This window comes from Condylostylus longicornis, unplaced genomic scaffold (genome assembly GCF_029603195.1).
Source record: "Condylostylus longicornis isolate FDR11 unplaced genomic scaffold, ASM2960319v2 ptg000144l, whole genome shotgun sequence".
Lineage (NCBI taxonomy): Eukaryota > Metazoa > Arthropoda > Insecta > Diptera > Dolichopodidae > Condylostylus > Condylostylus longicornis.
The window spans coordinates 628,891-648,046 of NW_026578112.1; the positions used below are offsets into that span (position 1 = coordinate 628,891).

Here is a 19,156-nt window from a genome sequence, read left to right on the forward strand (position 1 = left end):
TAATTTTTTAATAATTTTTATTATTTAAATGCGCATTTTGTAAAATAGCATTTTATTTCAAATCATATTTTATTAATCACTATCTTCCAAATAAATAAATGTTTAAAGAATTGAATTCAAATATAAAACATCGAAAAGTAATTAATAGAAATATCGAATTATTGAGATTTAAATTATACATATAAATTTTTTTTAATTTTAATTTATTTAAATAAAAAAATTAATTATAATTAATAATAAAAAATAAAATAAAATCGTGATTCAATTTTCTATAATTAAGTTAAATATTATATTTATATAAAAATGATAAATGTACTTGAAAATGGAAAATATAAACCAAAAAAAGAATGGAATAGTTCAATACCATCATTAGTTGATATACAAGAACATCATTCAGATGAAGAGAATGTATCTCCATCACCATCACCATTACCAATTTCGAAACAAGAAAATTCTAAAACATATGGTTTACCACCGAAACCGCCACGACGTAGTTCACTTGCTATTGGTTTATTAGCTGGCCGTGGTTTTACTGATAAAGGAAATAAAAGAAGAAGTTCAATTACGGTAGCATTTTTAGGACGACGTGATAAGGTAAGAAATTTTGTTAATTAAATTATGAATTCGGATGAATTTTTCATTCATCATTTAATTAAATTTTTATTTTCCAATTAAAAAACCGCCCCATAATCACGAACTTTAATCATGTAAAAATTTATTAAATTTTTGTTTTATATTTTTTTCATTCAGTTTGATAACATCTTCTATTAAACATTAATAGCCAAATATCAATTATTATAATAATTATTTTTTTTTGTATTTTAGATTGCCAAAGAAACATCATCATTTTATGAATCAATTGTTAAAACAGAAAAATCTGATGGGTCATCAAATGATCCAAATATAATATTTACATCACAATTACATGGTGGCTCTAATAATTCATTAGATGATAGCAATGATAATGGTAATGTTGTAATAACACCTACACCAACAACAAAAGGTGTTGTAAGATTTTTTGAAGATAATAAAAATAATCAAAATCAAAATATTAATAAAAAGAAACAAAATAATAAAATAACATTTAATGAAAATGATAACATTAATTATGATAATAAGGATTCTGCTATAAAATCAAAAAATCGTGGACGTCGTATGTCTTGGCAAGCAAAATTAGAACGTAGACGTCGCAAAAGTTATTCAAAAAGTTTTAGTACCGGTGATGGTGATAGTATTGATACACAATCATTAGAGGATCGAAGAAAAAATTCTAATGGTGATGTTTCATCATCAACTATTGATGAAAATGAAGAGATTATAAATTTTAGAAGACAAAAAAGAAATTCATGGTGGAATATATTTGTGCCAGATAATATTAAGAGCAGGTGAAATTTAATTTAAAATTTTTTTTTCTACTTAATTTTAAAATATTATTAAGCCCATTGAAAACTAATAATTATAGAATAATTTGAATAGCATGAAAACCAGCAATGAATATTAAAAATTTTTGAATTGATTTTATGATAGCAAATTATAAAGCATTTTACTAATATTTTTAACAATAAAATCACTTAATAAGCTTAAAAAAATATTTACTAAAACAGGGAAAATGTTATGGTTAACTTATAGTATCAAATTTCAGGAACAAAAAAATTAAATTAAAATTTTAAAAAAATTGCCTATGCACTGGGGTTAGTAGAGCCTACAAAAGAAATTTTATGCATCATTTATAAATAATTGAAAATAAAATTGCATATTTATGGGCGTAGTATAAAATATTAAATTGTTTTTAGGTTTACATTTGCACGTACGTATATATTTCAATGTCAATAACATAATTTATAAACACGTTTGAATTTCCGGCTGTGTTTTCTTATCATTTTCAAAAGTACTTCTCTAGAGATATCAAAAAGTATTCATATTTTTCTTACAGTACGTACCAAGACACTATTATGTCCAATTGCAAAATTAAATTTTTTATAATCATAGGTTAATAACCAATAATTCAGCTGAAATTTTTTAAATGATCTCATAAATAATATTTTGTTCAAATTTTTAAAATTTTTTTCAACTTTTAGAGGGCTACTACTAATAATAAATTATTTGACTATGATAGAAATGATAATTCGAGAGTCTTTCTTGAAATAAGTATATCTAATAAGTTTTATATTAGATAATTAGTTAATTAAGCACTATACTGCTTCAAAATTTGTGGGGGTCTGATTGCTACACATAAATTATTAACTTTAAAAATAAAAAACTCATAGCAATTGAGCAAAGTCCATCTACTACATCAAATATATGAATATACAGGGTTGTTCACAAAAATATTGAACAACTTATATCATTGGTTAGAGTATTAAAAATGGATAAAATTTTTGTTCCAAACTGGGTGTCAAATCTCAAGTGTTTCAAGGATTCACAGAATTTAACGAATTTTCACAAAATTTCTATACTTTTCCAAGTGTTTTTGCCTAAAACTTTAGTTCCGGTAGGGGCCTCAAACAAATTTTCAACCACTGTTGTATGTTACTGTATACCTTTCTGTATCACCCTGTATGTACTATACAGGAATATAAAAATACTTTTTCCTCAATTAATATTTCATATTATAGTTAATTAATTTTTTTCAAGCAAAGAACACTTGCCACACGTGGAAAAACAATTTTCTTATAATTTTATTAAACAAATGTCCGAAAACATCTTGAAATTTGTAAAAGTGTGAAAGACAATTCTATTAAGTTTTGTAAAAAAAATATAATCGAAATTAGGTTAAGTTTTCACACGTACATAATTAGCAAGAGTTCTACATTCAATTAAACTAAATTTGTATGTATGTGTTAAAATATGAATGACAGATGAATGAAAATTGAAAGTATGATTAATCAAATTCTATGATAAATAAAAAATATTTTATATTAATGAAAAGTTTATTAATTAATTTCATATATTTTAATAATAAATCAATATACGTGAATTAAATGAATTTATTTTTAAAGTAATTTCAAGAAAAAAATACCAGAATATCACACAATATCACACATCTGTACATGCGTGTGTGCTCGTATAAAATTATATGTGTGTATGGTATATATAGCATACGAATAAAATATTCTCCCGCTATGATCGATCAAATTTTTTGATATTTTTAATTGCGTTCAAAATGACACATTACATTTGTCATAAATTAAAAATTATATAATGCGTTTATGACTACCAATTTATGTTCTTAATTGTTTGTTTAAGAATTATTGCAATTGTATTATTAAAGTTTAATGAAAAAAATCTCAATTAAAAATTTGAAGCTTTGATTAATTAATTTATTACAAGTTGCACTTCGTACCCGCATTAAATAAGAAAATTATTAGCAAGTTTTACGATTTCTGACAATTGAACGAATACAATTGTAAAGCGATTTCGAAGGGAATTCCTGTACACTATAAATAAATTGATTTTAAATTTTCAACATTTTTTAACTTTTATATAACCCAACCCTCCGTATCCAATTAAAATCCCATTTGTTAAATCAAATGAATTTTGAATTCTAAAATTTTTTAAATCTTAAATTCGTATAACATTTGAACAAGATCAAAATGTACACAAAATTATTTTGCAATAGATTCCACACGAGAACTATTAATATTATGTGTTCGGCTTATGTGCAGTAAATAAATTAATTTTGCTACTAGTTTTTACTACTGTATATAGTTAGCTATTTATGTTTTAAGATTTATTGGAATAGAAATTTTTCATTCGATTATTAAAATTCCAATTTATTTAATTAAAAACACCATATATAAAGTGATATGAAAAGCGTGAAAATAAATGATTTTGCTGTCAATTTAATTGATTTCTTATACAATAGCATAATTTTGTAATAATTTTATCTTTAAAATAGTAAGATTTATTATATAGGTGGGTGAACCATTGTAGAAAAAAATGATATTAGGGAAATTTAAGCGTAACTTTATAAAGTTTGAGGACAAATACTTTACAAGCGTATAACGTTTCACTTCAAACAGATGTCAATTAAATGTTATTGTTGTAGGCCGCGCATTTTTACTCTTTCGTCTCAAAGGGTGTGTCTTATGTTACGTAGTTCTCAACAAGTCACTTTCGACAAAATATATTTTAATACGACCAAAATAATTCTTATTGATTTTTTTTTTAATCGCTTGGAAGGGATAGTTTTGATTCTATAAAGATCCCAATTTTGAAATGATTTATAAAATTTCGTGATAATCAGATTAGTTACAGCCATATTCGATATTTTTATTGGTAGCGCTTTCGAAATTTGTCCCGGGCGAATACACGAAATATTAATTATCTTTAATGAAAATATTATCGAAAACTTGTAAATCGTTAATGCTATTACTGTACATGCATGGTACCGTTGGTATAAAATTTTCAGTATTTAATAATTATATGTACATGTCTGAAATATGTGTGTGTACGTCGTTAAATAGCAAAAATGATTTTAAAATTCTAAACTTTAAAATGAAAAAAAAAAATCGAAAATATTTTGTGAAAGAGAGTGAGAATACTACCATTTTCGATTTGAATAAATTTCTTAATGAAATGATTAATGATATTCTATTATTTAAAATTAAACCCTGCCGTACAAATTGCCCCGTAATCATACATAATAAGTATGCACTTCATACATAATTTATATTTAATTATAAATGAACGCACAATCATGAACGTTATTTATTGAAGTAACAATTAATATTTTTTCATAGATTTCCTTTCAATCATTTTGTTTTTGTGTCTATTTGTATATTTCTTCTCTCAATTCTTATAATGTATTTATTGTTCTTTGACTATTATTCAATCAAAAGAAAATTAATGTAATTAATTTTCTTTAAGAAGAAGGTTTTTTTCTTTTCATTTTCTTTTCCATATCTATGATAAGTTATTTTCACTTACAATTTTTTGTTTATATATTTTGTTTGACCAGCTCGCGATAGAAGGTAGGGAAAAATCATGACAACATTAATTTAAGATTATAAATGCTGAACACATGTTAAGTCAACCGAATAATTTATTTTGACTTTTTCCTTTTGATTTCATTTTTCATTATTATTTATATTTTAGTATTGTTTATAAATAAGAAATACATGCATACTACATAGTAATAATAAACATAACAGTTAATTTTTTTAATGTCAAAATTACTAAATTAGTGTTGCCATTCTGATAAAAGTAAATGACATTGACAGTAAATAACATTTTGATTTCCAAATTTCCGCCTACATTATTTTTGATTTTGATTTGGAAATCAAATAATAATGTAGATTTTAATTTGAAAAAAATTAAATATTTTGGAAAAAAATTAAATATTAAATATAAAATATTAAATCTAGTTTATTACTAATCTAATATAATATATTTACGAGTATTATGGAAACTTATTGCAGCGTTTGAGTGAAGAAATCAAAGTAAAACGAAGAAAAAAGTGTTGTTTCATCAAGACAATGCACCAGTTCACACATCTGCAATTGCCATGGCAAAAATTAATGAATTGAAGTTTGAACTGCTTCTTCACGCACCTATTCACCAGATTTAGCCCCCTCAGATTACTTTCTATTTCCGAACTTGAAAAAATGGCTTGGTGGAAGAAAATTTTTTACAAATGAAGAGGTAGAGTCTGGCGTTTATAGCTATTTTGCAGAGTTTCCCAGTTCTTACTATAAAAATGGTATCGAAGCAATTCAACACCGTTGGCAAAAGTGTATCGACCAAGTATATCGACCTAAAAGGGGATTATGTTGAGAAATAAAAATAAATTTTGTCAAAATTATTGTGTTTTCTTGGTTAGGCTACTTAATTCTGGGACAGCCCTCGTTTGTATATCTAATATGTAATACATAGGAATGATGTATACTAATGTTAATACAAGTGTAAAAGGAATGACACTAATAAATTACAAATATAAGTATTTAAGCCAGTTTTATACCACATAAGTGTTTAAGCTAGGCATATACTGTAAAAACTATAAAGCAAAGAGACCTTCAATTCATTTGTTAAAATGTATATGTACATATATAATATAAAGGTTCTCAGTATAACACATTCATTCTATTAATATTATTTATGATAATCTCCTTTATTCTTAATTAATTTATATATAGGGGTAGGTTTGAAACACATGCTCTGAATATATCCAAAAACGTTAATTATATTATGACTGTGACTTGTTAATGCTTTTCTCTTTCATAGTTATTGTATTGAATATTTGTGCCTTTTATTATTTTTTTCAACCTTATATGCTTTGCATACATGTAGTACAGAAATTTTGTGTTAAATTTTATACGCTCAAACGGTAACACTCTTACGGTCAAAGGATTTGTATTCATTACATTATGTAAGCATAATTATTTATTATTAATGTGTTAATCTAAATATTTTTCGGTCAGGTGTTGTTTTTTCTCATTTCGCCATTATACATAAATACGTATATGCATACATAGAAAATGTAAGTGTAGAAATTTTCTAAAAAATTTTATTCTTCAATAAATAAAAATAATTAAATCAATATAGACCAATATTTTCTTATAAAATTCTAAATTAAGGAAAATTTTTCAATGCCTATACAAAATTCTATAGTGTTTTTTTTTTTCAAAATTTGCTAATTACAATATTAGTTTCATAAAAAACTATTTAATTAAAAAAAGTTTAAAATAAATCAATACCCTTAAATGTTTAAAATAATAATCAGAAACACCAAAGGAGATACCCTTTACGTATACACCTGAAATTTCAATATTACAAATATGCAAAGCGATATCTTTGCTTCTAATATACTATAATATAATTTGACAAGAAATGTAGTATGCATTATAAACTGCATTATTTGACGCCAGGAGGGTGGGCCGCCTCGCTAACGGCCTCATTTTCTATAAGAGGAGACGATGGCTCATTTTCTGTGCTCATGACCAGCTTAAGCACGGAGACGGCCAAGGTTCCTTGAATTGCATTTATTTTGGTTCATATGAGATATGGAGATCCAGCGGTATCACAACGGGCCTACTTGGCCTAAATGTATCCTTGGATAGCCCCGTCAAACTAAACATAAACCTAACCTAGTATACAGTGTATGTGTTACGGCTGTTATACAAAATTGCTATGGATAGGTGTAAGTCCTTCCAAAATTTATAAATTATTGAAAAACCTTTACATAACCTTGACATTTTTCATTATTTTAGTACATTTCAATTTCTTGTTAATTTAAAAACTAATTTGATTTGAATGAAAAACTGTATGGATTTTTTTCTACGATGTTTTTGTAATTTCATTTATAAAATCATTCTAAAATATTGTTTACATTTTACGTTTTAATTTTCAAAATTTATTAAAGATCTTTTACATGACATTGAAAATAAAGATGTTTTTTTTTTGGTTAATTAATTTATTTTTTTTTTCCAATATAAATTTCTTAAACATATCATCGGCCTAATAATTCACATGATGTTTCAATATTTCTCTTATACTTGAAACTTTTTATTAATATTAAATTGAAAGAATTTTTTTTTTTTATTAATAATGTTCGTTTCCGACAAAACATATAACTTTAATTATAAATAATAGTTTTTTTATTAATTAATATAAAAAAAATATTAAGCTGTTATATTCTCTATGTAGCACAAATTTTCGATTAAATTTAAAAAAAAAAAATTTTTAACATGAATTTTCTTTAGCATATAGTACGCACATAAACATATATGACGGACATGGTTATAAGCACGTACAACCTATTTAAAATTACTTTGTCATTTTTTAAAATTTTTATAAGAATTGTAAATTTATAAAATATGAACGGATCTTAATAATATTTTATCTGTAATTGATAGTGTATACCGTATTTCAATATGCTTATAACTACAATTTCATTATATCTCAGAATATGTTGAAGATATAGAGATGCTGCATTTTAAACAGATCAGTTAAGTAAACTTTTTTTTTTGAATTGTGGAAGTATGGTAACTGCTTATGGTGGTTGCTTATTTCAATTTCAAAAATAATTGAACCTACAATCTAAAATTTTGAAATTCAAGAATCAATAATAAGGTATAACTAATCTTAAAACAATTATTATAGGCGGGGTTCTATTGTGGTTCCCATTTGAAAATTAATTCACAATTCTATATTACTCTATTCAAAACAATTTAATTACAAAATATATTTTAAATTTTAAAATTGACTTAGAATGCCGATTGGAACATGTTAATTATTTTTTTTTGCAACCCTATCAATAATTACAATAACAAATAATAAAGAATTTTTTATGGCTATTATAATAATTTATTTTAAAAAATTTTTTTTGTATTTTGTTGACTTTGAATATACCGGCATTCTGTTATATTATTTACGAGACATTATAATTAGTTTTTTAAAAATATTATAATGATTAATCATACTACATAATTAAAAAGAATATTTTTTTCTTTTGTATATCACGTACACAACATTGTGTATCATGTACACAAATTATAATTAAAACAAAAAAAAAAATAAGTAAATAATCAAGTAGCTTAACAAATTTCTTAATCAAATTTACTTGCTTCACCCAATTTTCATATTCAAACAACCGAACATTTATTACCAAAAATATTGTTTAGCAATTAAATTTTTTTGTAAAAAATTTCATTTATTATTTACATTTTTATTTAGATGCTTTTAATGATTATTTGCATATGCAAAAATGTGCTTTTGTTTAGTGAAAAAATTAAAAAAAAAAAACAGACTAAAATTCTACTCAAATTTCTTAATTAAATAAGAAAACAAAAAATAAGAAAATTTAAAAATTTATTTTTAAAATGCATCCCAACACACACACGCGTTGTATAATCTTCATTGTGTTTACAATGTTCTTTTATATGAGATTTAATTATCATTCATTTAAAACGCGCTTTTCTCTTATAATTCGGTATACGGTTTAAAAAACCTTGACTGAATTTCGTAAATAAAATTATAAAATAAAAGAGAGCGAAAAACAAAACAAAGAATTTCAAAAAAAATTTTTTTTTTTTTAAAAAGAATCGGATAAATAAAAAATAAATTTCATTTAAAAAAAAAAATGAGTGAATTTTTTAAGTACATATTCAATTTCACTGTTATTTATCATTTATAAATTTATTATTATTATTGTTGACATTGACTACTTAAAGGCGTTCATTTTTATTTTGTTGACAAAAAAGGGAGTAAATATACTACCACACTATATACACAGCTATACATACATATATCTACAATATTTTCACATTATTTATATTTTTGTGTGTATATAATTATTTTGTTGATAAACAAAAAATAAAGTGAAGACAATAATGTAAAGAAAAGAAAATAATATACTTTTGTTTACAGATTTATAAAGAAGAAAAAAACAAAAAAAAAAAAATAAAAAATTTTTAATAAGAAAAATTAATTTCAATTACAGTTAAGAAGAGACGCATATGTACACAGATATGTATGTATAACGTTTCGGGATAGGCTATAGTTATAATTTATTTTTGAATGTAGATCATACACTATTCTTGTTAATCAAGCTTAATACGTCCTATATTTTTTAGCAAAGAAGACACAATAAACTTGTATTTTGTATAGTCAAGAAGAATATAGGGAAAAGTATATAAGAAATTATTATTGATCCTCTACGATAAGACTGGGCTTTAATAGAACTGTCGGAGTTCTAATGGGAATTGCAATTTTATTTTATTGCCGGGTGTACGGACACACTAAAAAGTTTCGTCACTTTGGAATTTTTTTTTTGAATTGCTGCCTTCATAGATATCTTAGTTAGAAATTAGAACTGGCAATATAGTTTTGAATTTTTAAATACTCTACTCCTCTCCACATTAATAATTCTATATTATACATATATTTGTTTCCTTAATAAATTTTGAAAGTACTGCATTCATGTAAGAGGAAACTAATTCTTTTATAATCAAATTTAATTCAACACTCGATTATGAAGTTAAGACCGATAAATTAATAATAAAAAGTTAAAAATTTTATTATAAATGAAAAATATAATCACTCTTCTAAAACATTTTTAATTTGTGACTTTAAAACCTTAAAAATTTATTATTGCAAATCATACAACCGGACATTAACCTTCATTTACTCTTATTTTATAAGATAACAGTTTTTTTTCGCTTTTAAATTATTTTGGAGATTATTAATATTTGTGTGTGTATATATTATATAGGTAGAAAAGGTTAAGCATAATGTATTTTGGGTTCCCATTTATAAATGTTTGGAATCTCATGATTATTATGTGTGGGAGGTGTTGAAAAACTTGTTATTTTGACTTTCATTTTCGAAAATTTTACAATTTTTAATCTTAATATTAATTAAATTTTACCTAGTAAAAATTATATTATAATTTTTTGAATTAAACTCCGAATGAACTCCTTTTAATATGGTGACTATTAACCAAATATATGTGAAGAACTTGGTAACTTTTACAAGAAAAATTTATTGGGAAGATTATAATTTATTTGTTTTGAACTATTTCCAACCTATTTTCTTATTTGAAAATTTCCAACTTCCTGGCAAATTAAATATTTTTTAATACACTACTTGCTATCTACTAATTTCATTTAAAGCGTCCACATGTACATTTATTATATGTATATGTATGTACATGTGTATGTACATAAACATACTCATACCCCACAGTTATCTTCTTTTACTCCATTAATTTCTATTTTTATTTAAAAAAGATCTCATTTTCAAAATTTCTTGAATTAAAATTGAAAAAGTATTTACATATATATATGTATGTATATATATGTAACGTATAAGTATAATATTTAATGGAATTTTATTTATATGACTTTTACAAAATAAATGCTTCCTTATCAAGGCGTGTATATACAAATAAAAAATAATTTTATAGCATAGACATAATGCGTTTATATTACAGGTTACCGGCAATTAATATATTTTTGATATCATGATATAAGGTGTACCCAACTCAATCGCATTGAAATTTAATGAGAAATACAACGTACCTCCATCAATATTTGATAGCATTGATTAAAGAATTGATTTCTTGACAAAAACTAAGCAAGTATTTAAAGTTTATTATCTAAAAATTAAACCGTGTCAGAGGAAATGCATCTTAAATCTAAAATCTTAAATCAGCGCTGAATCTATCATATATGCAAAGTGAGCTTTTGCAATCAGCAGAAAAGCAAAAGGGCACCATCGAAAACTTGAAAAAAAAATTTTTTTACATCTGTTAAGACTATTTGTGTTTTAAAAATTTTGCCATTACGCGTCTTATAATCGTACCTTTGTATAAACATTAGAAAACAAACCTTTGTATAAACATTAGAAAACAAAAAGCTGAAAATTTAATTCCAGGCTTTTTTAATTCAATTCGATGACTAATCTTGTGATAAAGTTACAAAAAGGTGATTATTACTTGGAATTTTCAATGTTATGCATATTGTTCATTGCTTTGGAATGCCTTTTTGGAAACCATGTGAGGCATCAGAAAAAGAGAACCAGGACTGCCTTAAATTAAAAGTAAAGATATAAATAAACTGCAGCCACGGCAGAAATAATCTAAATCGACATAATGGATCTCTTACTTCAAATAAAGTTTAAAAAATCTTATAACAAATTGTAGAAAACAGAATACTCACTTGTTCAAGTGGCACATCCTTATAAGTTAACGTTTTTATGCATCACAAAACGAAACTACCCATTATCAGTTAAAATCACGTGCGGAATAAAAAAAAAATACAAAATTATTGTGTTTTCATTATAAATTTCGTTCCATTTTAAATTTTTTAAATGAAGACCTTTTTTTTTTGTTCAAGTAACAGAAAAAATAAATATAAACGTCATAAATGCTTTATAATTGAACTTAATTGGGTTTTGTTTTGATTTTCATATTAGATAAACAACATAGTGACTTTAAACGAGAATAATAATGAAAAATTGGTAAAAACAGTAAAAAACAAGTAGTGGCCCAATCATCAAGTTAAATAAATTAACCTTTTATATTATCAAGTAAATATTGTTAATAATGAAACCACTTTTGAGTCAATAATTTTCAATTTTATTGTTTTTTTTTTTTAAGCATCAACAATCTATCAAACTTAAACCAAATTCATCTATTTTTTTTCTATAAATAGAAATAATAAATATGTTCATTATAATATGGCATCATACGTATGAGTACACATGTACATATGTATATGTATATGCAAAAAATTTTATTAAACATTAACAACATTCAAAGCTTAGATTAAATTTTTAAAATGGAAAACTTTTTTAAAGAAATAAATTTCCGAATTCATATTTGAAACGAACTTTTACTTCAATGATACAATCAACTATAAGAGCCAGGAGCTTTTGCCAAATATAGGAGCTGGGAGCCCAATTTTGTTTCGAACAAATTCTACGACTAAGATATTATGCATACTTAAGCCATCATATTTTATTATATAAGAAATTTTACAAGCAATGTACATACGTATATATCATATACCATTACTATATATTACGTGTCTTGGTATATATTAGGGACAGTAAAACTGCGGTTCGTGAAAATTAGAATTGTAATCTAAAAGAATCAGCTAATTCCTGAAAATATACAATTTTTATCGAAAATAGCAGATATTTTATAATTTGAATCATTACTTACTGTAGTTATTAAATTGTAGTTCATGACAAATTAGGTGGTAGAAACAATTATATTAAATATAAGGAGGTTTTATATAATTGCAAAATTCGGATGACAATATATCTTAAAAGAATAAGACAAGGAACAGTCGGTTTTTGTAAAATTTCACAAAATTTTCTACTCAATTTGATATTTTTATGAAAAACGCGAGACAAAATAGACTAAATTCGCAAAATGGATAGTTATATACTTGCTCTATATTCAATTCAAGTTATGTTAATATAGATATATTATATATTAGTATTATTATTATTGTTTAGGTGGATTAGTACTTGTATATTATATAATTTTCTATTCTTTTAAATTACCAATCATTCATTTTATGTTGTAAATGTCAAATAAAAAAGATTTTTTTTTGTTATTTCAAATGCTCTATGTTACAAATGTCACGCACGTTTCATATAAATTGAAATACTTACTTATCATAATTTTTATGCTCAATACACATAGATGCAAACATATATTCACATACATATTATAATGTAGATATATATCTACTTTACTATATTTAGTTGTGAATTTTTCTAAGTACATATAGCTGCGTCTATGTCGAACATATAAACTTGTTTATAATCTAGTTTTTATTATATACGAGTATTATGAATGTCTGCAGAATCATTAAAATTTAAGCTTAAAATTAAAGTTTATTTACGTTATTTACTGCACGTTCAACGCGTTGTATATACTATTATAATATATATAGAATATAGTGTTGTCGTTTTACAATAAAATACATTTTATATATTAATTTAATTTAAATTAATGTGCAATGTAAAATGAACAAAAAAAAATGTTTTTTTTTTCTTCCTTTTACAAGATGTTGACTTAGCCTCTGCTATAAATACTTATTTTTTGTAAAGAGGCTTGAATTTCCACACTAACGTACATATTAGTAAAATTTATAGTAAAATACATATGTTTTACATTTTTCTATACATACATACAAACAAAGACAGTATATAGCCATATGAAAAACAATATTATTTTAATTTAATCAGAAAAATTTAAAAATGATGAGAAACTAAAAATAACAAAAAATTAAAAGAGCAAAAAAGAGTAAAGAAACTTTTCTTGATAATTTATAAAATAAATGTTTATTTATTTGATTAGACCTAAATATTCGTGTGAATGATTTATAAACAGTACAGTATTTTATTAAAAGTTACTTATAAACACAAAGCACGTATTTTCTAAAGAAAAAGGTTGCCATCTTTTTAAAAAAAAAATTCTTTTTTTGATGCAGAAATGTTATTTAATCTGTTTTATAGAATATTTTGTAATATTTTCTTTAAGAAGTTTTAAGAATTTGATATTATTTAATAAACTCCTCGATAGCTTCAGACATTTTTCAAATTTCGGAATCTATAATTGCGATGAGAGTCGATTTTAAAATTGTATTATCAAATTAACTGGAATTAAATTCCAGATTACCAATCATATCTGCAGCAAAAGTAATACTAACTGTTTCGTTCTGAGCTAAATATCATCAGTCTATTAAAGAACTCGATGTCGGTCTGGAATTAATTCGCGCAGTTTTTAATGAGTCGTATTATTTCTAACTTTGACGGATAACCTCGAACTTTAACTTCGAACGATAATAATTTTTTAGAATACAATAACATGAAAATGAATAGGGAACTGCTCGTATAGATTTATAGACGGCAAACAAAAAAATCTTCAAACAGCCGTTTATAGTTCACGAACAATATACTGTTGCCGTCCCTAATATATGGAATAGTACGTGGTATATATTAATGAGATTTGATATACGTATATTATTTTTAAAATAATTATATAATATTAATAAAATGGGTATTATTTTTTTATTCTAAATTGTAACCTTAGATAATTTATTAAATTTTACTCACACTATTGATCTTTGCTATATAATTTGTGTTCAATGAATAACACAAAACAATGATAATTATTCCATAAATTTCTTATTAAACTCAAATTTAATAGCTAATAATGCGCTTTTATTATATTAATATTTACGAAATGTCATAAATGCATCGTAAATTTCATTTAAAATCTCATTATCTCAATATGACGTTATCATCACATTTGCCATCTATATATAAGTATATTATATTGTACATACAGTAGAATCAATCATGAAATGTTAATCGTTGCAGTGTCTAACAAAATATACCCTACATTTTGGAATTTTTAGTTAAATAAACATGCCGATATTTTAAACAGATGTAGATCATTTCATATGTTAATATTATTTCAGAGTTGTATGTAAGCGAGTACCTATACATGCAGTACTAAAATCTCTAAAATCCTTGTTTGTATTTTTTTTTGTATTTCTACTTTAATGTTAATGCAAATATAATAATAACCAAACAAATTTGAAATGGAACGCGTACTTTTCCAAAATAACAGCAAAGAAGAAGCAAATAAGTAATAAATTTTATCTTTTAAAATTTTTAAATTTTTTCATCTTTTGTTGTTTTTCTTTTACTTATAATCTAATTCGCGTTTATCTCTTACTACTAATTGTCTATCTTCTTCCGTCCGCACTATACTCCTACTTAATTGTCTTTATGGCATAGATAGTATGAGTATAATATCATTTTGAATACATACATACACATACAAAATCTTTTGATTATCAGAATTGTATTCCGAATTTTGAAAAAAAAAAATATGCATTCAACATTTTATTTTGAAAAGAAAATAAACAACATACAAAAAGGATGACAAAATAGAAAGATTTTGCACAATTGCTGTTTCTCACATTTGCATTATACATACATATAAGTGTATATGAATATTATGTATCTATATATATATTGTAGATATAATATGCTCATTATATGTGTATTATTGAGCTTATAGCATTACTGTGTATGCAGATTAATGTATGCCATGTGGTAAAATCCATAAAAGTTATAAATATCATGTGCAACTCTTTTTATTTCAATATCATCTTTTATTTTGTTCTGTTGTTTATAGATATAAAAGCCAAAGTAAAATGTAAAATAAAAAATTTTATTTTAAAAATCTCCTGAAATACAAATAATATTATTTTAAAACCGTAGTACTCGATACGAAATTCTATTATAATTATGAATATATGCTTAGCCTACATGAATAATATGTAATAATGTTTTTCTGCTGGGGACTGAGACGCTTAGGTTCACGCCAATTCATAAGATCTTTTGTGATTTTCATCCCTACTTACATTATCACAATATGTAGACTCCTGACAAATTGCAGTATGGAACCTACCACAAGTCACAAGACTTTCATTGGTGTTTCAAAGCCCCTTTTTAAGTATCTCGACCTTAGCCGATCTACCGCCTCTAATTCACACAATGAGTGTTCCACCGTTTTGTCGTCATCAAGAAACGCCTAGTGAGTATACCTACTAATAGCCTCAAATCTGGACGATCAAGTGTTGTCAATTTCCGAACTCTTGATGTTAAGAGAGACATAAATTATTTGAAATAAAATAGGTCCGGGAAATTTTTCCAATGATCGATCATGGCCCGTTTACAACAACTATTCAGAGCGCGCAGGACCATTGTTCCTAGCACCCAAAATTGTGGCTCTGCTCAATGAAAGGAGTTGTTACTCTCCTCTGGGAGAGACCCTCAACTTTCTCGTTTTCGTCTACGCCGTAATGTCCCGGCATCATGCGGTATATAAAGAGTATACCATAGTATACAATTACTTCTTCAGGATTTCATTTCAATGTAATGATATTAATATCACTAACAAATGAAATTCATTCATAAATTCATTTATAGCAAAAGCAAACATTGAATTTATATTAAGTCAGATTGTCATAATACAGATTTAATTAGTAATACAATTATAATATGTAAGTATGTGTAATGTATTAATATTTCTAAATCAGAGATTAAGAAAATAATTAAGAAGATTAAAAAAATAGTGAATGTTTAATTACATATTTACACTCGCTGTGGCTTGTAATCAACTCGGAATTTATATTTCGGAATTGCAAGTATGTGTACAGTATATTTGTATATTTTGTATAAAATTTCTATCAATATATGTATAAAGAAAGTGTACAAAGGAAAGTAATTATTAATTATTATATGAATAATTTTATGACCAACTCATTTAATATGCAATAATCATAATAATGTACTTGTATGTATATACATTTTCTGATTTAAGAAAAATTTTCAAATGATTTAAAATAATTTACAAAAATAATAATTAAGTTATAATTGAATCAATGCACATGAATTTTCTTATACAAAGTGTTCTATACAAATGTTTTGTACAATGTGTTATGCCTTTATAGGTACGAAGCGGTTCTTCTTTATTAAGTGAACAATATCGAAACTCTTACTGTAGTAAACTGATATTGGCCATCATATTCGTATTATATATACATATATATATACGAATATTTTTAAAATAGAAACACGCTATACGCTTATGACACCCATTATTTTATTCTTACTCATTATCTAGGTTTCCAGCTAAATTCCCAAATGTATTCTCATATTTAAAACGTTGTTTTGCAAATATAAAACTCGAAATAAGAATTCATTGAACGTGATTGTCTAAAATTTAAAATTCTACGTTTTTAATAAAGTTTATTGTTATTTAATTGGCATAAAATAAAAATAATTAATAATTAAAATAATTAAATAAATGAAAATAAGCGGAAAGAATAAATGAATTTTTGTTTTTGTTTTTTTCAGCACAAAAATAAAAAGTTCAACTTTAAGATTTTTAAATAATATTTTAACTTTTGTATCATTTTGTATTATGGACAAAAAACGGAAATATGTACTATTTAACTATAAAATGGTTCAGTGAATTTCGTTATACGAGTAATATTCTTCTATACTGAATATTACCATTCCATGTTGTGTTGTATATATACTCACATAAGACGATATTATTTATTTGTACTTAAAATCTGTGGCTCAATGCAGCAATAGAGTAAACTATCTACAGATGAGCAACAGGAGTAACGTGACAAGGAAATTGTAGCCAAAGCTACAACAGCTAAAACATAATGAATTTGATAGCTCGTCGATGAAAGAATATTAGCACTGTAAAAGGGATTGTAACGGGACATTGCCTGATTAGTGGGTTACAGGCCCCACTTTTTCATTGTGTCTACGGTTCATGGACTTTGACTCTGACTCATAGAATCTAACACTGGCTCCTCGACTTTGACTTAACATTAAAGAATTTGTTTTTGTTCAATTTTTTATGTCCAATGTCATTTTAATAAGAAAAAATCATTGCAGATCAATGTATACAGCGGCATTTTAAATATTTTTGAAGATATTATTCTCGAATGAATACACTCAATCTCTTATCATTCTACGAGTTAAAAAAATTTTTTTTTTTCTGTGATAAAAAAAATTTAATATTTTTTTTTTTTGGAAACACCTAAATGTTATATTTGTTTGTTCACCGTTCAGTCTACTTATTATTTATTTTAATTCAGATAGCATTTTCGTTTTCATTAAGAAATTATTTAGAAATGAGTACAACAAATAAATTTTGTCATACCTATACTCTTCTTCTCAGCACCTTTTGGTTTAAAATAAATTTTTCTCATATTTTATCATTATTTATATATATACAATATATTTATATTGTATAGTTGTTGTAAAATTTAAACATTTACAAGTATAATCAAATATAAAAATCCGAATGTTTTTATACTTTTACGTACAAAAATGTGTTCTCTTTCATATCTTTTACTTTTTCTATATATGTATGTATATATAAAATTTTGCTTATCAATATGTACAATGAATGTACAAAATGTAGTTAATTTTACTCCGAAAATATTTTTCTGTAGTTCAAGCCACTTCAAATCTAGTTCAAACTAATAGATACTGTTTTGAATACACATACATATTTTAATTTTAGTTATTTATTGTCAAATAATGAAATAGTTCGTGGGGTGCGTGAAAGTAAGATTGCCTATAATATCAAAAACTACACTTATAATATTAATTACATGTAAGTATTATATAGCTGCAAACACAATCAGGATACAAAGATGCACTTCAAAATCTGGCAGCTGGTAAATTTTTTTCTATTTACGCCGAGTGAACACTAATAACGATGCATTGCAGCATTTTAAAATTTGACAGTTTCAAAATTTTGTATAGTTAAACAAAAACAGCTACTGAAATCTTCTGTCAATTCGTATGTTTTGATGGACAGCAAATTTAAAATTAGAAAATAAAAAAAATTTGAAGTGCTGCCATGCATTCTGATGCATCTGCTTAGTGGTAACTTCATTATTTCGTAAACTGCCATTTTTTCCCCCCAGTAGTTAAATTTTGAAATGTTTACATTATTTACGGTCGGAGTAGAAAATGCTTTTTTACATTTTTCTTTTAAAACGACAATATTAATATTGAATTTATTAATGCATAATATAAAATTGTATATATAAAAATAAAATGAAATAAATGATTTTTATTTTTATATTAA

At 24.6% G+C, this 19,156-nt stretch overlaps 1 protein-coding gene across 14 annotated transcripts in view; it reads left to right on the plus strand.

The window, feature by feature from the left end:
* The first annotated feature begins 212 nt into the window (after positions 1-212).
* Positions 213-19,156, plus strand: part of LOC129615681 (TLD domain-containing protein 2) — a 112,964-nt gene continuing 94,020 nt past the window's right edge. For 8 of the 14 annotated variants that reach the window (XM_055531021.1, XM_055531017.1, XM_055531016.1 and 5 more), the window contains exons 1-2: positions 214-594; positions 826-1,385. In XM_055531021.1, coding sequence (XP_055386996.1) covers positions 304-594; positions 826-1,385 — 851 coding nt within the window. In that variant the 5' untranslated portion in view covers positions 214-303. Of the gene's footprint in view, positions 595-825; positions 1,386-19,156 lie in introns of all 14 variants that reach the window. The other 6 variants (XM_055531013.1, XM_055531020.1, XM_055531022.1 and 3 more) reach the window with 3 other exon arrangements.